The sequence below is a fragment of the Cololabis saira genome, chromosome 14 (assembly GCF_033807715.1).
Source record: "Cololabis saira isolate AMF1-May2022 chromosome 14, fColSai1.1, whole genome shotgun sequence".
Lineage (NCBI taxonomy): Eukaryota > Metazoa > Chordata > Actinopteri > Beloniformes > Belonidae > Cololabis > Cololabis saira.
Window position 1 is genome coordinate 28312254 of NC_084600.1, and position 21475 is coordinate 28333728.

A 21475-nucleotide genomic window follows, 5' to 3' on the forward strand; every position below is an offset into this window, starting at 1 on the left:
GTCTAAACTCTGTCTGATGTTTCAAATCCTGAGTTCATGCTTGCATTTGGTCGGTCAATCTTACTATCTGATGGAAACTTGCCATCTGCAGGAGCTGCAGGTCCCCACTGCTGCATGTCATAACACGAGGTTATGCTGTAAAAGTCTAAAATCCAGTTTTATGCTAACATTTTATAGTGATCATAACTTGAAACAGGCACAGCTGGATGTCTGGCGTATGTTTCAAAGACCTAATCTTCCTGTTACATCACAGATTGTGGCTGCTGATCCAGACATATCACACACAAAAGCCTGCATCCATTCAACAACCCTCATCCTGTCTGGACTCAAAAAAATCCCTACCTCTGTCAGGACGAGGCATTCGGTTGATCACATTTTTAATGTTCAGACTATTTCTTTTTTATTACATTTTTTTATTTTTGTGTGCTTTTAAGTCATTGTCAAATGTACAGGAAATAGAACCTAGGTGTAAGTATAAAAAGTGACTAATAAACACCAAGACACATGTAAAATACCAAAATATAAAAGTGAAAGGTAATTTGTAAAATGTTAACAAAATAAAACGTGACACAACCAGTAAGGGTCGACAAGAAGGAATGATGTGAACATGAGGCAATGAATGATGTTGAATGGCTAAAATTAGACATGAATTAAAGAAACACTACAAAACCAAATTACAATATGCGATAGCTGCTCTGATGCAGGACCTCTGAGGACCAGAAGGAAGTCCTTTTACGCTCTTTTATGGGTCATATTTAGCACTCTCACTGCAGAGTTTTGTATTCAGGTTCAGTCTCACATGCTGTCTAAGTGGACTCCCTTTCTGAAATGCTCTAAAGATCCCAAGGAACTGTCATGTGAGCCCCAAACATGAGCCTTGAAATCAACATTTGAGTTAATTGTGGTGGAGAATTCACCATCTTCTATTTAATTGTATCAACACAGTTAATTTCTGCCGGTAACATGCAAAGGAGGCATGAATGCAAAATAGAAGACAATTAAAAATAAACATAAGAGATGATTAAGGTCTCTTCACCTGGAACATTTTGAGTTAAATGGGCATAAGCAGCCTCATATCACTCGTCCCCTCTAAAAGGATGTATCTGCACAGAAGTAGAGACTATAATCCTTTAAGAGGATCAAGTGCAAGATCCAAGGGGAGGGATTCAGGATCCGCTGGGCTGTTTGTGGCGGCATGAACATGGCATTTCTCTCAACTTTACAAAGTGAGTGTGTCTGGTAGAAACGTGATGAATGTGGGCAGCTCGCTGGACTTTTTATGGCTTCGCTGACTGCAGACAATGAAACAGGTGGAGGCTGTCTGGGAGTGATGGAGACATTTTTCTGCGTGAAACATGGATTCGAGGTCAACTGAGAGGAAGACGAGTTAAAGTGAGTATTCTGTGGAAGTCAAACAGCTTCTGATCAACAACATTAAAGGGTAACCAACAATATAAATGTTGCTGACTGGACTTTATTTGGGATTTATTGTCGTTCAAAAAACCCTGTGGTGCAGGTGTTTGCACATAAAAGCACATTTTACTTGCATAGATAGTTGTATCATATGTGATCACATTTATTGGTGGCCTTTCATGCACACATGGCAGATAAAACACCTTGAACCTTGAACCCTGATTTTCTGCTTCAGTGCCAGATTCTGTGTTTGGGAGCTCAGGGGAAGAGTTGTGGTTGTTGTCTCAAGTGTAACACAAGATCCTTTACCTTGTGAATAGAGTCTCCATTAAATCTATTTTTACTCTCTAATTGTTGTATATGAGCTGCCTCACAACACAAGCTACCGACGCACCAGCAGTGGACCAAACTCTGATGAAACATTTCTTTTTTTTGTTGTTATTTTTATTTTGTATTTTGTTATTTCTTGTTTAACAGTTTAAATGCGTTAATGAATGACATGCAGTTAAAGGTTTTATTAAACGCATAAGTGTTCAAATTTCACCAGTAGTTGCAGAACGGTGGGCGGTGCCTAATCAGGCCACTGAAGCCGACCAATCAGAGCAAACCAGGCTTTTTTAAATGACCTGTGTTAGAGCCGCAGTGATGGTGAAGGGAGATCCATGTGCAGGAGACTCTTGGGTCGAAAGTACCAAATGACGCCCTCACTTGAACTCAAAAATGGCCATCATGGACATAGCATCCCGCTCACAGACGGGCGCCATGGCAACTCTCGATAGTCATTGTGCGGTTTCAATTTTATCAACCAATCAAACATCTCCCTGCTCCGGGCTGAGAAACACTCTCACCCCTGTATGATTTCAGTGAAGGGCACCATAGATGGTACGAAACAATGGATGACGCCTTAAATCACGTGACCCATTGGTTTCTGAAGGGCCGTTTTGAAGCCTCTTTTTCTTTGCATGGCTCAGGAAGCCCACAGGAACACGCCCACCGTGTGTCAATCAAAAATCAGCGCTACGTTTAGCCGTAGCTGGGTTAGCACAAAATGCTGGTTACTTCGGTAACCTTGGCTGTGTGAAAATAATAGATGAGGATGAAATAATGCCTAGCCACTGGTTGAGTTCATCAAACTGTTCATCATATGAGAAATAAACTTATTCCTATATGTAAACTGTCCGAATGTGGTCCACTCACAGTTGTCATGAGTGTGAAATCAAACGATTGAGGCCAAAACTTTTTTTTAACCAGGTTATAAATATTTTTGTTTCTGCTGTTAATCATAGACTGTAAAAAAAACAATGGACAAAGCCCAACGCATAAGGCGAGTCGGTGGAGATTGACTAGCTCGTGTAGCCAGGCTCTAGTGGCCAGTCAAGGAACTGCCAAAAATCTTAGCTATGCATGAGCCTCAATCCGAAAGTTAGATGGTTGGTGGCTGGCCCATGCTTAAGACCCAAGGAAACAGATTTTTTAAATAAAACAGGAAGATCATAGAACACTAGTGAAGTAAACCCCAAGAAAAGAAAACCCTGAATCATGACATCAGGACTGTAAATGCTAAAGAGTCTTAGTATTTAAGAGACACCTCCTGGCTCCTGGGACATCCCAGATAAGATCTCACACTAAGGCAGGAGGTCTCATATCACTTCAGGTTGTGAATTAAATGTGGCTTCGCCCCATGCAAACTAGTCAAAGCTATGCTATGATGCATTTTATTGATACCAATATGCTGTAAAATTCAGTGTCGCACCAAAAGGAGTACATTATCATAAGGACAAAGGCTTTTTGGAACACAGCATAAAACCTAACCAAAATGAAAGCCAAAAGGCTATTCGATTTAGCAGTTTTATGTCATTTATATTTATTTACTGTCAAAGGGGAGAAGTAAAAGCACATTAAACAAGCTCCATCTAAGATGGTCATATACGTTTGTCTCTCTCGTCCAGACAGTCATGCCAGTTCTGGAGGTGGTCTGCAGCCTGGTGGGCTGGATGTGTCTCTACATGTCACTCTGCTACACGTTCTCCCAGCGGGGGCCCGAGTGGAGCTGCCGCCTGGTCACCCTGTCCCACGGGGTGGTCATAGTGCTGCTGACAGGATACGTCGTCTTCGTTGACGGACCCTGGCCCTTCACACATGCAGGTCAGGTGGTCACAACAGATCCAGGAATGGGCTCTTTGTTGTGTAAAATATCTTAAATGACCCAAAAATCAATCTATAAGCAGGTTTCTTTAATCCAAACATGGTATGCAATCGGTTTAAAAGTGGTGTAAAATAAATGAATAAACACTATTAGCTAGCAGCTATTTTCAAACGTGAGCCTGTTGGCACGTCAACATTTTTCAGATTTTTATCTCAAATGCTGCACGAGATGTTGGGGGAAGGTGGCTCAGTTGGTAGAGCGTTCGCCCATGAACCTGAAGGTCAGTGGTTCGAACCCTAGTTCCGCCTGTGTCCACCAAAGTGTCCTTGGGCAAGACACTGAATCCCCCGGTTGCTCCCGGTTGTCAGGCCAGCGCCGTTGTCTATGGCAGCTCCGCCGACGACCGGTGTGTGAATGTGTGTGTGTGTGGGTGAATGTTTGCAGTGTAAAGCGCTTTGGGGCTGTAGGAATACAGCTGGAAAGCGCTATATAAGTGTAAGCCATTTACCATTTACCATTTGTCATAGCTACGTAAGTGTGCCCCCTATGGACATAATTTAACAGTTTGGTGAGTTTATAAAGAATGTCAATACCAAGTTTCGTTAACTTCGGATAATTACATTAAAATTAAATCAATGGTTACAACCACACGTTTTACAATCAAATCTGTTGTCGCTTTTTTTTATGTTCACTTTCTGTTTTAAGGTAAGTTATCTTACATACATTTGTACATTGGTGGGAGGGGATAGGTATGATTCAGTTTTGGCCCATGCATTAATTAAGATATAGCGAGGCTTTTTATCATAGCACCACCTAGAGGTCCACCGGGTTAATTAGAGCAGTGAATATACAGTAAATGTGATCAGGATCCCTTTTTCTGCATACTGGAGTTGTTAAGTTTGTGTAGTGCACACATATCTTAAGGGTAGAAAATGTATAGGAAAACAATAATATTCTTAAAACAACAATAAATGTAATGGATCATTTGCTTTTGTTTTTACATGAATGCATGTTGGTTTGGTTTCCATGTTACTCCGTACTTCCAAGGTTTAATAAAGAAAGAACAATTGAAAGACCTGTAAATGTTTCATCCACTTCATAGTAACAGTAACAGAATTCATGTTTCTAGGATCCACTGTAAGTGATGCTTTTGAGTGACTGTGTTTCCATCTGCTGCCCAGGTACAGAAAACACGGAGCTGCAGATATTGGCTCTGGCCGTGTGCCTTGGCTACTTCATGTTTGACATCGGTTGGTGCGTGTGCTACCGCACCGAGGGCCCCGTCATGATGGCGCATCATGCCGCCAGCACTCTGGGCATCCTGGTGGCCCTGGCCATGGGAGAGTCCGGCTGCGAAACCTGCGGGGTTATCTTCGGCAGCGAGATCACCAACCCTCTGCTGCAGACCCGCTGGTTCCTCCGCAAGCTGGGCCTGTATGAAAGCCTGCTGGGCGATGCAGTGGACCTGCTTTTTATCTTACTGTTCGCGACCGTGCGAGTGGGTGCTGGTACTGTGATGTTTTACTGCGAGCTCACCTCTCCCAGGACTTCCCTGATCATGAAGCTTGGTGGTTCGGCGATGTACGTCCTGGCATGGGTGTTCATGGTGGACATCGCCAGATTCGGCTACAGGAAAAGTAAGGCCAAGTATAAAAAGTGGATGGAGAACCACATGCTTAAAGAAAACAACGCTGAAAAACTGGTTGAATGTTCAGACAAGAGAGACTGAAGAAACGTGGTTGTCAACTCCAAGGCCTTTTATACAAGGACTTTAAAGTTTTAACGGTGCTATGTAAAGCAGCATTTGTCATAAAACGATAAGCGATCATTCATTCTGAATAAGACACTTGCTTCTGTGGCTTTTTAAGATCTTTCACTTTATCTGCCATCTTACTTTGCATCACTTTTGGGAGCATTGGGAAACGCAACGAGCTGCCTACGAACGTAAAATCTATGCAAATCAGTCAACTAGTTGGTATGTTTTCAACATTTTTCATGGAAAAACTATTGTCGAAATTAGTGAGGAATGTTTAAGATTGGTATCATAGGTCACCTCAAAGGCTTTTTTTATACCTTTAATTTTGATTGACCTGTAAATGCCTTTACAAACAGTAAGGGACCGGAAGGGACGGATTGACTCGATTGACAATAACAGCACACAGTGTTATTCTAGCAAACCTCAGGCAACCAAGGCTTCTTTCAAACATACATAGTGAATACAATAAGATTGGATTTTGTTTTTTAAACTCCTTTTCTTAAAGGAGCTTGAGGCAAGAATAAGAAATGAGACTCATTAGCGCTACGACGACCGTCGGGGTTACCGCAGCCAACAGCGAAGCCGGCACGGGAGAACGGCGAGAACGCGCATGCAGCGTCATTTGACGTCACATCGGCAGGACAGCGCGGGAAATTCGGCCCCACAATTGCAGCACATTTTGCAGCACACAGCCTGTTCAAGGCAACAGAGAGATACGCTAGAGGGCTCATTCGTTTTGGTTTGGAACGCTTCATCTGACATTATTACTAGAAAACCTAAAACGTATACGCATTTTTTTTTCATAAATCCTGCCTCATGCTCCTTTAAGAATCACCCACATTAGCAATGGGAGTGGCAGTTGCAGCTCTTTGTCTTACTATGGCACCAGCACACTACTGCATACGCTGGGGGAGAAACTAATTAGAGATATGCTGCAGCTGTATTGCATTAGTTTGTCCTGGTGCTGTTCCTTGAACCACTGCCCTACACCCCCCTGCAGCGGAGCACAGACACCACCACAGACTCTTACTTGTGAGCTGGATACACGTGTACACAAATGAACATGTGTAATTACTTACTTGTTTAGTGCACAGGTCTGGATAATCTACGTCTCTAATCAAACCCAGCAAGTTGTGCACTTGAGGGAAATGCTAACTGTAACTGAGACACAAACAGTAGTATTTACAACTAGTTCAAACTCTGTTCACACATCTTGATGTCAATTTCACAGGCATGAAACCACAACACCTGTAGCATCAGTGCTTCACAAAAATCAGGCATTAGCTTTGTTAGGTAGTCATCTTTGCATAAGCAGCAAGCTGATTTATTGTCTCACCATAAAAAGATACATTGTGATTCCTCCCGATCAGCTATGCTGCCAAAACAGTGACCCTGGAGTTTGAGAAGAGTTCAGCACTCCGTCTGCAAAGCCATATTGAACAATGCTGGAGTGGGCACTTCCAGTCCTTTGTATTTTGAAAGCAGTGTCAGCACTCGTTTACATCTTTCTGTACTCCAGTCTACTGTGCGTGCTTTGGAAACGCTCTGGTTTTCCCAAAGCAAGGTTTGAAGTTCAGACGAGGCTGAACTGTTTGTCTTTGTCGTGGCCTAAATCCACAAGCAGACTCATTTATGAGATTAGAGTTGCACTCTGGATCACCTTACTGTGGACACTTGACCTTTTTTGTCTGTATGCTCAGTGAGCCAACCTTTACACAACATGAATTTAAATAACTACAACACCCGTGTGAATAATGCTGCTTCTTGTAGAAATATCCATTGATTATTATTCATAATCAGTGAACATTCATGCCTGAGGTTCCATAGTAGGACTATTATCTCTACGTCTTTTCAAGTGACTCTCAGCTAAAGGTTTTATTGCAACAGCTAGATTTCTTCAGAGTAAAACGTGATTTTTTTTTTTTAAGCTGCCACGGTGACCCCTAAGTTTCATTCAACAGTGAAATATGTATGCGTACTCCTTCATTATAATTAATATGCACCGTGCAACTGTAGTTTATTTCATGTTACATGCATTGAAGCTGTGGTTCTCAGGTAAAAATAAAATAATTTTGTACTTTCCAAGACTTTCCAATTTATTTGGGTTATGGAAGGATTACTTACAGGGCCAGTGTGGTACAAGCCGAGTGGCCAGTTGGAGAAAAGGGGCAGAGTCAGTGGGACCTAAATGGGAGGAGAAAATGGGCCCCGTGTGGAGTTGTCCACCTGGTTTTACGTATGTAGTTGGCCTAAGTGGGCCCCGCCAATATTAAACTCGTACGGTGCAGTACAGTTATAGCCAAGTACCCAAACTGGTTACACACACACGTTGAAACAATATCAAACCCATAGACCATCCCATACGGTACCCATATCCCAGCCCACTTAGCACCTATTGGCTGGGTCTCAACTGTCAAACCATCACAAGGTAGAACAAGACCATATTCAAAATAACCATAAAGAATAAATGTGTTTTTTTAAAGCAACACGCTGGACCGTAAACTGTATGAAAGATTAATTAAAGCCAAGGGTTAGGGTTTAAATGTTTTAAATGTGCAATACCACCCAACTTATCTCATTAAATGACCGTTTTCCAGCAAGTCAATAGCAGATTTTCTCCTCTCTGATTAGTGCATTTGTGGTGGTTCCATGTCGTTCCATCCTTGAACAGAACAATAGCCCCCAAAAATGCATTTTTCTGTCACTTAATTCACATTCTGACTCATAGTTTCGCATCCAGGCTCCCATCCCTTCCAACACATAATACCTACTTTAAGATATTGGGAGCCAACAACTTGTTCTGATCTGAAAGCTGGAATCTATAAGCGGATGTTGGTTGCCTAGCCAGTCGTACTCATTCAGAGGTTGGTACCCCTCCCGCTCAGCTGTTTCACCCAGCACAGACTGTGCAGAACCAACCCCAACGGGTTTATGGGATGACTAATAGCGTCCCAGTGGAAACCGTTAAAAAAATGAAATAAAATGACACTTTTCTCATTGTTTTTTACATTTTCTTCTTTTCTACTTGTGTCAACAAATACATTAACAAAAGTTAATAGCAATGCAATAAAAACAACATTGAAAGGAACATTTATGCAGCTGTATACTTTATCCTCTTTAAGTAGTTTGTGTTGAAACATTACATGATGGTGTAAAAAAGGGAGAGGAAAAGGAAATGGTGAGTAAAACAGAAATAAAACTTGCAATATTTGCAGTCCTTGTGCATCACGTCTTTACTTTAAACACAGCATTTCTGTCTCTTGTCTGAAGATATCCTTCAGTTGTCACAATCAACGCCACGGTGTGATTGCTGCAGTCTGGCAGGAGGCACCATGAAAATAAGGGCGCACGCTGAAGACCAACATTGTGTCAGGAGAAATGTGCAGCATGATGATTAAAGATGCTTTAAAACCACACTAAAGTTGTCACAGATGGAATATTTAATATCTAATCAATCTGTAACACAAGTTCATGCAGCGGGTAGTGCTCCAGCTGCATACTCAGTCAAGTTTACGATATTTCACAGCCCCATTCTCACAGCCACTTCGTTCCACATCTGTAAATCGTTTTTCTACCTCGCTGTGCTGTGCGAGGCACAAAAAACTGGAAACTGGTCACAAATACTGTAGCACAATTTTAATTACGTCCCCTTGGCATACTATGTACTAACGATAACTGTGAAGTATGCATAGGATATAAAAAATATTTGCAAAGTTACAGCGGCCACTAGTGGTCAGAAACGGGAGAACAGCGATTTCTCAGAATGGGATGCCAAGCCTGCAGACCAAGTTTAAGGTGTCACATCATTCTCTGTTTTCAGACTTTTTCACTTATTTTGATTTGTTACAAAAGAAAAAAATCTAAATCCATGAGACAGTTCTTAAGAGGCCTGGTCAGAGGATCAATGCCAGTTTTGCCATTTCTAGATTGAAAAAGTGTGTTTTTTCTATGATTTAGGAAAATCTCTGTTACAAATGCACTTTCGACTATTAGCTTTGTTAAGAGACTAACAACAACAAAAACAGAGAAATTATGTTTTTGCCACAGCAAATAATTCTTCATCTTAAAGATGTTTAGTTGAAATAAGTTTCTTACAATGATTACTGGGATAATGTTCTTGTTGAAGGTTTTCTACTCCTTGGACCAAACAAAAGTCATGTTCCTCCCAAATTCTTCTCACCACATCTGACCACTGATGGACATCATCTTTGATTTTCTTGAGTGTGCCGTCCCTGACAAAGACGGGACCCTCAGACTTGCTTTGAACATGATCCTTGGATGGGTCTTGGACTATAGATGCTTTGTTTAGGTAGTTTGCGAAGAGAATGCGCTGGAATATTCAGCCAGAGTGGTTACGAAGTGGTTGACAGGAACCTACAGGAGCCGAGACATAACCAGAATCCACGCCATGAAATCCTCAAAGAATCTGTAGGACGGTCCTAGATTAAAAAAAAAAAAAACCAGTCCAGCTTCAAATACTCGAGGGTCGTTGCAAAAGACAAGTGGTTTATAATTTTTGTGGAAAAAGGAGCAGTTTTTAGAAAAACATTCTGACATGGGATTGTTCATAAAAATGAAATTATACCAAAAACTGTTATGATCTCGGGTTTCTGTCGTGTTTAAGGGTTAGTTCTGTTTTATTTTGAAAATCTGTTTCCTTTTGTGTTCACTTCACTTGCCCGTTATTGTCTGATTGTTTGCACCTGTGTCTCATCCGTTTTTTATTTTGTTAAATTACTTTTATTTTGAACTCCTACTGCCTCAGTCTGTGAATGTGAATGTGTGTATAAGTGAGTATCAGTGTGTAGTTGGATGTGAAAGTCTATCTGGATATTAATTTAAAACTCATAAAACTGTAAAGTGTATTCATGGACTACTGGAGAAGGGGTAGGATTAAATAAGTTTTACTTCTTCCTACCCCTTTTCAGACATGTTAAACAGGATTTACGTGCAATGTTGTCATGCGTGTGCATGTATAGATAGATAGATAGATAGATAGATAGATAGATAGATAGATGTGCACATTGGGTATAGATTCATTTATTTTGTGTACATTCATTGAAAACAGATTCATTTATTTATATAAATTTATTTACAAAGGGGTTTTATATGTTCAAAATGTGTGTGTGCACATGTGTGTGTATTTAAACTGTAGATACATAGATTAATACTGGTGTTAATTTTGTCATACAATGGTTTGGAATGAATCAATAAATGAAATATAGCTCTGCGGGGGCTGGGGGGGCTGATGAGACACAGGTGCAAACAAGGGAAGTCAAACACCAACTTAACAGAAACAGATTTTCAAAATAAAACAGGAAGTGAACTAAACCTAAAACCCAGTAGACATCCTAGATTGTGTGACAAAAACACATAAACATAATTTCTAACACAATGTTTTATCAGTTATGTAAATTCAATCGATTCTAGTGAAGTTGGTCCTTATTGTTATTCATGTGAATGACAAACTGGGGCGGTGCCAACAAACACTTCCTGCCCCGTGCTGTTACGTGGGCAAATCCATTTATTCTTGTAGGAATCCTGACATTTCTGACGGATGTGTGATGCTACCTCCAGCTCTTTTTTCTCCACCTGTTTCCTTAATTTGCATTTACTTCATCCAAAATGATTAGGTTCTGCAGTAGCTTTCAGACAGAGAGCCCAGTGTGAGTCAGGGTGGAGGGTTTTATAGGAGCTTGAAAAAGCTTCTACCTCACACTTCCTGTAGAATCAAATTTAAACCCTTTCAGAATTTCCAAAATGTTCTTAACAGGGCTTTTATTTTGAAAGCATTATTACCATACGCAACAGCAGGCTTGACTGATCCAGCATGGTTAAAATAAATTAATGAAACGGCTCTGGTGCGAAATCATTTTGACAAAAACAATATTTGGGGCTGGCTTTTAGGGGACATTATCAGAGGTCTGGCTTTTATCTTTAATCCAGTTTCTATTGACAAAGTACAACATGTTACTTTGAGCAGGGACATAGGAATGCTGTCGGATGCTTGCTGCCTCTTGCTACTATCACTCAGTGTTGAAGGACAAATTTGGGGATTTGTTTGCTTCATTTTGTTGGAGTCACAAACGAGTCTCTTCGCTCAAATTCTCCCTTTTCCATTTCATAAATCCAGTGTTTCAGAAAACGTTTACAGTTGATTAATATTATTATAACAAAACTATCCATGGTTACAGTCCCATGATATTCCTCTTTGCTCCTACTGGTATGGAGTTTATGATGAAACAATCCAGATTACGACGAGCGCGCTGGCATGTGCCCCCAGCGGGAGGTCACTGGGTCTCGCTACGGGGCATCAGCCGCATTAGGAGGTCGACGATGGCTCCAGCTGATCGTGCAGCTACATGAACCGTGTCTCACTGGACCGAAAGGGGAGGAGTTCTGTCATCCCTGGATCCCACCTGAAACACAGCGAGCAGAGCATTTCAAGCACGCTGCAAAACAACCCTTCATGTACGCGCAGCGTGGATGAAAACCAGACGACTGAGGAGCTGAAACACACCGCTGTCGTGTCTGAGCCGGGAGCTGCGTCCCCGTGCAACTGCCGCAGTTCGTTGTACTTCGTCTCCACTTCCTGGAATCACATGATTGCAGCAGAAGTCAGGAGGGTCAGGAGGTCAGGGAAAGTTTAACCAGCAAATACAGCTTCCTCAAAGCCCGTACATCGCAGAGGGTGAATATTCTTGATGGGTACCAACGCTGTTTCTAGCATTCAATCACTCCTGCTTTGCACCATTTGCACGGTTTCGACCGGTTTAGCTGAACATTGGACACTTTGCTGGTCGTCCATTCGTGCACTACACTGAACACAGCTGACATTTAGAGGCTCTTCTCAACTAAAAAAATTAAAATATGAATAAAATAAAATAAAATAAAACTAAACTTATCTTATCTTCAGAATAACTGCATTTGGAAAAAAATAAACTAAACTTTTCTTTTTTCTTTACTTCATGCATGAAAGTATTAAAGTCTCACACAGTTGCTGCACAGCGGCGGAAGACGTTATCGGTAAACATTATCGGTACACATTATTCCTAAAAGGACTGAGGGACACCTAAGAAGATCTGGTTACTGCAAAGGTGCAAGAGGGATTTATAAGAGGAGAGGGTTGACTCCCCCCCTAAAATAAGCTCTTGTAATTTGAACTGTTCAAACAGTTCAAATGGTTTTAACTTAATTTCAGGTTTGCCACAACTAAATTAACTTTTAAATGCTATTTCTAGTCAAAGATGCAAAAGGGAAGTTTTAACAGTTTTTACTCTTTTAACAATATCATTAACTTTGTCTTTCCTGTCCTTTAATGATCAATAAATTAAACATAATTAATCAACTAACTGAATCAAGACAACCAGAAGGAGTTTAAGTCATTTGTTTCAGGACTGTTGATGATAAAGTTTGTTGACAGTCACAGATATTTGTCAGCTTGTGAAACGAGGGTCGTGACACGACTTCTTCATGTTGAGTTACTCCAGTACTGCAGTCCTGCGGTGTCACAGGAAACAAGCTGCACGTGTCTAATATAAATTACGCTCATTTATCCAAAGATCCCTTTGTTTGTGATTAAATGCTAACCGTAGCTTTTCCTGAGATCAGTAGATCAGTGTCGTTTTAGGACGTTCCCTGCAGAACTGACACCCCCACTGGTGCCGTTTCTGATTTTCCGTCTCACAATAATTTACCGGAGATGGCGAATCTGCCCTCTTATCTTTGCCGTGCAAAAACCACGGGATGCTTTAGTATTTTAGTATTTTAGTTCAAAAGCATAAAAGTACAGTGCATGTTCACATCGTTAGAAGCAGCACAAGCAGTGAGTCGGGCATACGCGCTACCTTCAGGTACTGCAAGTCGGCCTGCAGGAGGCGCAGGTGGGTCATCAGCTGCCTGCTGAGGTTGGGCCCGCCGCCTCCTGCCTGTGAGGAAGAGGATAGCAGCTTGCTCATGTCGATCCCGACGTCAGCTCCTACGTCATCGTCAGCGCTGCTCTCCCCGGCCGAACCTTCGAAATTCAGGACCAGGAAACCACCTGTTTTGGAGAAGCAGGTCAGATGAGATGCTACAAAACTCCCGACTCCAGCACCGGCCCTCCCTCACCATTACGTTCAGTTGTCTCAGACGGCCCAGTGGACACAGACAAGCGCTGTGCGTCGCCTTTTTCCGAACTTTCAGAGTCCTTGCTCTCTTCACATGCAGCAGACGGCCCCTCGGGGCTCCCGGACAGCGAGCCACGGCCCTGATCCTCCGGAGCCCCGAGCTGTTTGTCCTCCTCCACATCTCTGCTCATCATGTGCGTGAAAAGAGCCTGTTTCAGCATCGCCACTGGAGCAGAGGAAAAGATGGCGTTTAATCAAAAACATGCACGAGGAAACGCCATACAGAAGATCGGGAGAACCTACATGTCTGCAGAGCTTCTTCAGCTTTGGAGGCGGGGAAGCAGAACAAAGCCTGGTCCTCGTTTTCAATGGCTATGCCCTGACGAGACCTTTCCTGCAGCAGTCTGTCTGCCAGCTGCCCGTTCAAGAAGGCCTCTAGCTCTGCTTCATTCACTCCTTCCTCTTCTTCATCCTCATCCTCCTGCTTGTCCACAACAGGCAGCTCCTCCTCCTCATCTTCTGATTTTAAGCCATCAAAGGGGTTGCTGGGTGTTTGAATCCCGGGAGAAGAGATAGCATCTTTATCTGGAAGGTAATATTGGACAGTTTTTAAGATTTATTTGAAACGTTCCCTTAAAAGAAATATTTGTATCTCTCCTGCCCGAACAGATACCTGAAGAATGGACACTTCCGACTGATGCCCTGTTGGGCTCTGTGCTCGGTTTGGGCATCTCGCTGGCGATGATCTCAATCGCATCCCGCTCAGCTCTGAAACACAATTCCACTGTGAGAAATGAAGGAATAAAGAGCATGAGCGCGCACGGCGGGGGCAGCTGGGCACTCACTCGGTCTGGGTCGGATGGGCGTGGCTGTGGTGAGACTTGGCCTTCATGGCGTCGGCGCACTGCGTGATCAGACACTGCCACCTGGGAGAACAGACGTGACGCAGAGCAGAGTGAGATGTGAAGGCCCTGACATGAGGCTGAATGACGCAGATTTGAGCGGCAGACTCACATCCGCTGGTCCGATACCGTCTGGGCCGTCAATTCATAGATCTGAGCCCCGTTTTCCGACATGGACAGAACGAAGAAAGCCTTGTTGTCTGATGTGGACGAAATTTCAATCAGAGAAAAATCAACGATGCATACAATGAACATCACATAAAGGAGACGCATGGGAGCTATTTCCTATGGCTGACGGGTCCCAGCGATATCAAGGACATGTCTTTGAGACACTTTAGTCAAAATACCAAGCAGCTCTTCATTTCTCCTGCAGACACAGAGCTCACAGAGATTTGGAGCCCAGAAAGAGCCGGCAATAACAGTGGCCGTTACTGTAGTTGCAGCAAATCGTGCGAGTGTAACACTACTTGGAGTTGTTCAGAAACACACTGCCTCAACAGCTGAAAACATCACACACTTCAAACAAATGTCCCCTGTCATGGCACCATTTGGATGGTTACACCCGTAGCCTGACTGGTCCCTGGAGTCCCCGGGGGTCTTACCGGTGGCCACGGGCCGGACCAGCACAGTGTTGAGTTTGATGATGGGGCTGAAGATGTGCTTGGTGTCAGCAACGCTGGCCGGATTCTTGCCATGAAACTTGAGGACTAGACGCTCGTCCTGCTTCTGCAGTAAGACCAGGATGTCCTCCAGGAGGAGTGTGTACAGCTCTGAAAAGGAGGATATAAGTCAATCAGAAGAATCTGGGATGAAAATGAAAAAAAGACAAACCCTGTGTTTCCAGGCACCTTGATCTAATTCGTTATAACAAACCGTTTTCCGCGTTTCAGGCAGATGAAATGCTCCAACAAAGCTGGGAGAGTAAAGCTTTTATTACCTCTGAATGCTGCCGCTCTGTCTCACAATGCTTAAGGCGCTCTGGCATTTCTATCTTAAAGTTTACCACAGTACAGGATGATTGTTAACGTGGAACCCGTCTCCTGTACAGCCAGCAGGCCAGTGCAGCTGCGTAGCCTCGCCATCCGCCGAGCATTTGTGAGGCGGGCTGGCGTTATCTTGTCGAAGAAGGCGTTGACGCTTCCAGATAAAATATTGAACACATTGCTCTAAAACCTTGGTATAATCTCCTGCATGAATGCTGCCACCACAGACGTGCAGACGACTTCTTCCAAGGGCACCGGTACGTCCCTAAACCGCCACTGAGCTGTTTCTGGACGGTACGCTTCCTCTCGCAGCACATAGCACTCGTTTCTTAACAACAAAAAACATCTGGAATACTGACTCGTCTGAGCACAATACACTTTTGTACTGTGTGATGATCCTTCCCAGATGCCTCCAAGCCCGGGGATGTTGGCGCCAACTCTAGAAGTGGTTGAAGTGAGCTGTTTTGGTCCAGTAACAGTTCTGTGCCATCTGTATGAGATGGGCTCGTGCCTTTGCCCTTTGCGCACTGAAATTCCTCCAGATTCCTTAAATCGTTTGATTATATTAAAATGTTTGGAGGTAAAAATACACAAATTTCCTCCAATATTTCCTTGAGAAATTATGTTTTTAACAGTTCAGTAAACATCTTCCATCATTGTTCCTCAAAGACTCATTGTTGCGTCAAAGAGGTGCTTTTGTACCAAATAACATTTTCTCTATTAGCAGTTGGAAATATCATCATCATCATCATCATCATCATCATCATCATCATCATCATCATCATCATCATCATCATCATCGTTTAACCTCATTACAAGTCTTTAATTGTGCCTGACGCTTTTTTTTATGTCTTGCAATCTTGAAACGCAGAAATGTATAATGTAAATTTAGCTGAGAAGATCTTGGGTTAATATTATCTGGACAAAATAAATGTTTTTCTTTTGGTTTTTAATCTTTTTGGCAGCCTCAATATCATCCGGACCTATTTGTCTCATTTCATCTAAAGGTTTCTGTCATATACTGATGTGTGTGCGCACCAATTGTCTTGTCTTTATTGACTTTCCATGACAGAGGCCCCTCGTGCACCATCCTTTTCTTGGTCAGATCCAGATTCTGCATGAAACAAAAGAAAGAAAGAAAAACAGCTTTCATCGTGAAGACAAGAAACTGAGGAGGTGAATGCTCCTCGTTTGGAGCGTCGCAGCTGACGCGTGTCGTACCCTCAGCTCCAGGATGACGGGGTTTTCGCTCTGCTTCAGAGACGACACGTCCAGCCTTCGCTGGTACTCTTCAAGCCTCTGTGCAGACAAACCACAAGTTTCAGCCAGCGTGACTCTAAAACCGTACGTGATGTGACGCCACATGCATGCTGTCACGTGTGCACCTGTTTGTTTTCAGCCTCTCTCACGGCCTGGTTGACATGGTTGAGGATCTTTTTGCAGCACTCTCCAGCTCTCTTCACCTTCTCCCTTTCCTCCCCATTTTCTGTGAAGATGAAAAAACACGATCACGATGGCTCCGGGATCGGACAGAAAAAGGAGAACAAACATTGCTCATGTGGATACCTGTGTACTTGGCGATGTTGTCCAGCAGGAGTGGGTACTTGGTCACTCTCTGCATCTCTACGGGAATGATGTCTTTGAGCTGTAGCCTGCGACACAAACGGTTGCTCTCGGCCTCCTGAGGAAGAGCGACGAGGAGGAGGAGAAGAACGTGGAATGAGGATGGCCAAATCTAAACCATTTGAAGCTAAAAATAATCCTGCATCCCGTGGGCTGCCTGCGGCAAGGAAGTGGCGCTGACCTGCATGAACAAGTTGAACCTCTGGTCTTTCTTCTGCCGGGTCTTGATGAGCTCCAGCGCAGACGGCTGGTTGCTGCAGAAAGTTCCCACGGCTCTCTTTATCTTCTCCTCCTCTTCGCCGCTGAACTGAAAGCAGCAACAATGAAAGAAAACTGATCTTTTGATCGAGACTGATGGTCAAACATCTGTCCCATTCATGCTTTTACAGCTTATTTTCTCTCCAAGTGTCTCCAGGTGGTGCAAAATGCTGCTACTTGGTTCAAAAGAAGGGGATAAAATGTGAGCTGCCCTTGCAGTTCTGGCTTTACGGGATTCCTGTCTGCTTCATGGTGGACGTTAGGATTTCATTGCTTGTTTTAAAAGTTGTAAATGGCTGAAAGTGCCTCGTTGGTGTGAGCTTTTTCATGTTGTCATCAAAGCACTGAGGTCGTCCAGCATGAAATCCTGAATGTCCTGGATGTGCTCAGATCAAGACCACATGACGTGTTCAGATCTTTCCTCTAGACCGGTTCCTACCTGCTGGTGTTTTTATATATCTTGTTGTTATTATGGATTTGCATTTATAATCATTATAGTTGTTTGAGCTGAGTAAGCACTTTGGTCAACGTTGCTATATAAAACACATTTAAGCTTAACTTTGACCACTTTTGATAAACAGTTAATGACTCGGAGTAATATAATGTGGTTTTTGATGTTCTTTTAAAGCTACTCTCTGTAGTAATACCACTTCTGACCACCTGGGGGCTGCAGATCTGCACAGATCAATACTGTGCTAATGAACGAGGATGGTCGGCATGTCATTTAGTATCATAATTTCCCACTAAAGCGGCAGGTTAAAACGTCCAGCTTCGTTCCCATCGGCTTCTTGAGTCACACGGCTGTACGCCGTACGACCGAATGCTTCATCCGTTACCAAGACAGTGGTCCTACCATACCGTCCCACGTTAGTTTGTTGTTGTTGTTACCGTGTGTTGGGTGATGTGCTGCCCCCATGTGGTCAGATGTGGTATTGTTACCTAGGGTGGCTATTTGTGTTTTGTTTATTTCTTTCTTGGAGACCTGGTAACAGTTTTTTTATTTGTAGGCTAATAGTTAAAACCTAAAACTTTTTTCACATTACAGTAGTTAGTCCGGACAAATAATTGAATGGCATTACTTATTACTTACAGGTATTGATCTGCTTCCTCTAAATCTCTAATGTTCTCCGTGCTACTCCATCTGTTATTTGCTTCTTGCATCAGTAAAAGTCAGTCTTACCCACGACAGAAGATCATCTCCAATCTGGCCGATCACTGACGTCTCGCTCCTCTTCCTGATCGATGTCATTTGTTCGGTGACAGAAACTTGGAGGAACAGTAAACAGACACGTTATCACCAGGAACATTTACATGTGTTGGAGGTCGATGTCACGTTGGTTGATTGTGGCATCTAACGTTTACTTTGTCCCTTCAAAATGACTGTTTGCAACCCGGTTTGTGTGACGTGTCTCTGACCCCTCTGTGACCTTGGAGGTCTTCGGGGGTTGGGGATGTTACCGTGCAGCTGAAGGATCTCCTCCAGGTTGATGAAGATGTGTTTGACGTCCTCTGGTGGGAGGACGCTGTCTCTGCACAGCCGCTGGCAGAAAACGCAGTCCAGCACCTTCAGCGTGCGCAGGTGAGCGCGCTCAGTGTAGAACAGCTCTGCAGGATAGATGGAAGCACGAACTTTAGGTCAGGAGAACAGCAGTATGGCGAGGCGGCGAACGCAGGGGACGAACGCGGGCGACTCACCGTTGATGACCTCTTGTCGTTTGATCTCCTTCAGCGTTAAGCTGGCCAGGACGCCCCGACTGACCAGTCTCTGCCAGTTCAGGGGGTCTTCCTCGCTCTCTGCCTCACCCCCCTGGTCGTCTTCGCTCTGGACGTCGGCAGGACTCATCCCACACTGCACCTCCATCCGACCGCTGGTTGGAGACAGGGAGGAGCCCTGCTTTAGGAGATGACTGACAGGAAAACATAGGGATTTTTATTAGATATGAAACATAATCATTTCCTTTACAATCTGTTTACTTGACTGAAGCTGATTCTTTTTGCACCATAGTGGGTAATTGTGTGCACTCAACAATGTCAGTAGTGAACACAGAAAGAAAGAACCATCACTCCCATTATCTAAATACCTGAAAGCGTCCTGGTCCCCGTCCTGCTGCTCCAAGTTGGACGGGCTGAAGTCGAACTGAGTCCCGGACAGACCGGAGAGTCCGTCCTGGTCCCCGGACAGCAGGCCGTCGCCCGGTCTGGGCTGGACGCAGAACGGAGAGACATCTGTGGTGAACAGGAGGACCCAAATGAAAACGTGAGCCGGCACTTTGACTTGAACAAACTCAGCAACGTTCTCATCGTTGCCTTTTGAGTTTATTTCATTAGAAGTAAATGACTCATCCTGCTTCTCTTCACTGCTTCCTGAAGGGGCGGACTTTACTCACTGACTACACGCTTTCATAACTAGAACTGATGATTAGATAACAGCTTTTTTGATGGTTCTGGGTAGCACCTAGAACCAGATCAAGTCAGGACGGACCGTGTCTGCGTTGAATGGACGGGTCACTAGCTCAGCTAACAAATCCTGCTCATAGCAACTTTCATGCAGACCCAGTTGAATTCGTTTGTCGTCATTGTTGTTATTTAGTACCTTTAGTACCCTAGTACTGTACCCTAGTACTGTACTTTTTGTATCTGTGTGTTTTGCACTACTGTACTTTTGTACGATGATTTACTACTTGGATTTGGATTGTTGATCTTTTGATAGTACTCTTGTATGATGATTTATAACTGGGGTTTTTATTGTTGATCTTTTGATAGTACTTTAATTTTTACAATGATGAACTGTGAACTGCCGAAATGCTGTTGTTGATTGTTTGTCTCATGTTTTAAAAAGATGCTGTATGCACTTTGGCACCTTTGCCCAAAACAAATTTCCCCTCGGGGACAATAAAGTATATCTCATCTCATCTCATTTTGAGTTTTCAGTCAATGAAAACTTTATGGATCCCTGCGAGGACGTGTTCCTCGTGTCACAAACCATATTCATACCTGGTCAGTGTATTAGAGCACTTGAAAGAAAGGAGAACCGCCAGTTTTGAGAAATAAAGGTGAATATTTTAAAGATAATATAACAGTCCAAATGAAGTAATAATGAGCTCTTTTCCTTGTATGTTTTACACTCACTGGGGTCGGACTCTGGTCCGCTGGCGTCGGGGGTCTGGGTGGTGGGGGGGCTGTGAGCCAGGGAGCCCACGGAGCACACGGACTGGGCGCTGGTGTCCGACCCCTCGCTGAGCTGGTTCGCTCGGCTCCGCCCGAAGCCCGTGCTGGAGGAGTCGGGCGCCTCGGGGATGCCGGCGGCGGGCTGCGAGAGCTTCGGAGACCGCTGTTTGTTCAGCTCCACGGCTTTGCTGACTGAAAACGAGACGGCGGCAGAAACACACATAAGAAGACGCAGAAGTACGGTACGCGTACAAATACACAGATGACGTACAGTCATGTAAAAACAAAAGACCGCCCTGAATATCAGAAAATATCATCTGTTGCCTAGCAACCAGTGTCATGGTTGTACAACTAGCAGTGAAAAGTTTAAAGCTCTTTTATTTTTGAGAAAGTTGATGATGCCTAAGAAATAACTGCAGGGATACGTTTAGGGGCGTAAGTTAGCCACGCCCCTAAACGTATCCCTGCAGTTATTTCTGAGGCAGTTGTCAGTTAGCCAGGCTAGCCAGGCTAACTGACAACAGGAAGTGACTTGCTGCTTTAACGAACTCTCTTAGAGACGTGAGCCGACACATCAGACCTTGATGAATCATCATGATGTAATCGCGTTTCTGCCTCGAAGGTCATGGTCGGTGACAGTTAGCGGCGTGGCTATGAGGGTGTGGCAACAGAAAAGCAACAGGAATGGATGCTTCACTCCTTGATGCAGCTTTACTGTTAAGTGTTAAAAGGAAGCTGGCTCTACCTGCGGCCTGCGTTGCCCAAGAGGCCTGAGTCACAGCCAGATGCTCATATTCTCTTAGTAGTGAGAGGAAAACAGGGATTCAATCTTCTGATGTCAGAAATAATGGTGAGCGTACGTTTAGGGGTTGAGAGCAGTTTATTGCAGTTTGCGGAAAGGCGTTTAGGCACAGAGGCGGAGGACGTTCGGAGGACTTTTGACATTACAACATCCGTCTAAGTGAAACACCCACTTCCAGCTAAGTTTTAGCTGACAGACAGGTGCAAACAGTCAAAGATCTCTACTTTGATGCGGCTAAAAGAAAATGTTTTTTTGCTCAGGTTTGGGTTTTCCGGCTCAGGTCTCTGTAAAGCTCCCAGACAACTTGTACTGCAAT

At 43.7% G+C, this 21475-nt stretch overlaps 2 protein-coding genes across 3 annotated transcripts in view; one reads left to right on the forward strand and one right to left on the reverse strand.

Annotated features, from left to right (window-relative positions):
• Window positions 1-1180: 1180 nt before the first annotated feature.
• Window positions 1181-5457, forward strand: LOC133459911 (TLC domain-containing protein 5-like). 2 transcript variants are annotated; one of them, XM_061740305.1, is made up of 3 exons: window positions 1181-1392; window positions 3363-3558; window positions 4741-5457. In XM_061740305.1, the coding sequence occupies exons 2-3, from the start codon at window positions 3369-3371 to the stop codon at window positions 5286-5288; spliced, it is 738 nt and encodes a 245-aa protein (XP_061596289.1). In that variant the 5' UTR covers window positions 1181-1392; window positions 3363-3368; the 3' UTR covers window positions 5289-5457. The 2 variants fall into 2 exon arrangements, with proteins under 2 accessions (XP_061596289.1, XP_061596290.1); XM_061740306.1 differs by having other exon boundaries at window positions 3367-3558.
• A 2948-nt stretch (window positions 5458-8405) lies between these two features.
• LOC133459910 (rho guanine nucleotide exchange factor 12-like) overlaps window positions 8406-21475 on the reverse strand; it is a 51613-nt gene continuing 38543 nt past the window's right edge. Inside the window, exons 18-36 of the mRNA XM_061740304.1 lie at window positions 20319-20549; window positions 19271-19415; window positions 18885-19096; window positions 18648-18794; window positions 18370-18455; window positions 17113-17238; window positions 16875-16989; window positions 16694-16794; window positions 16530-16607; window positions 16347-16422; window positions 14928-15095; window positions 14438-14525; window positions 14269-14349; window positions 14097-14191; window positions 13727-14008; window positions 13425-13649; window positions 13163-13356; window positions 11836-11907; window positions 8406-11734 (exon numbers count right to left, since the gene is read on the reverse strand). Of these exons, the coding sequence (XP_061596288.1) occupies window positions 11690-11734; window positions 11836-11907; window positions 13163-13356; window positions 13425-13649; window positions 13727-14008; window positions 14097-14191; window positions 14269-14349; window positions 14438-14525; window positions 14928-15095; window positions 16347-16422; window positions 16530-16607; window positions 16694-16794; window positions 16875-16989; window positions 17113-17238; window positions 18370-18455; window positions 18648-18794; window positions 18885-19096; window positions 19271-19415; window positions 20319-20549 (2567 nt within the window). The 3' untranslated portion in view covers window positions 8406-11689. The remainder of the gene's footprint in view (window positions 11735-11835; window positions 11908-13162; window positions 13357-13424; window positions 13650-13726; window positions 14009-14096; window positions 14192-14268; window positions 14350-14437; window positions 14526-14927; window positions 15096-16346; window positions 16423-16529; window positions 16608-16693; window positions 16795-16874; window positions 16990-17112; window positions 17239-18369; window positions 18456-18647; window positions 18795-18884; window positions 19097-19270; window positions 19416-20318; window positions 20550-21475) is intronic.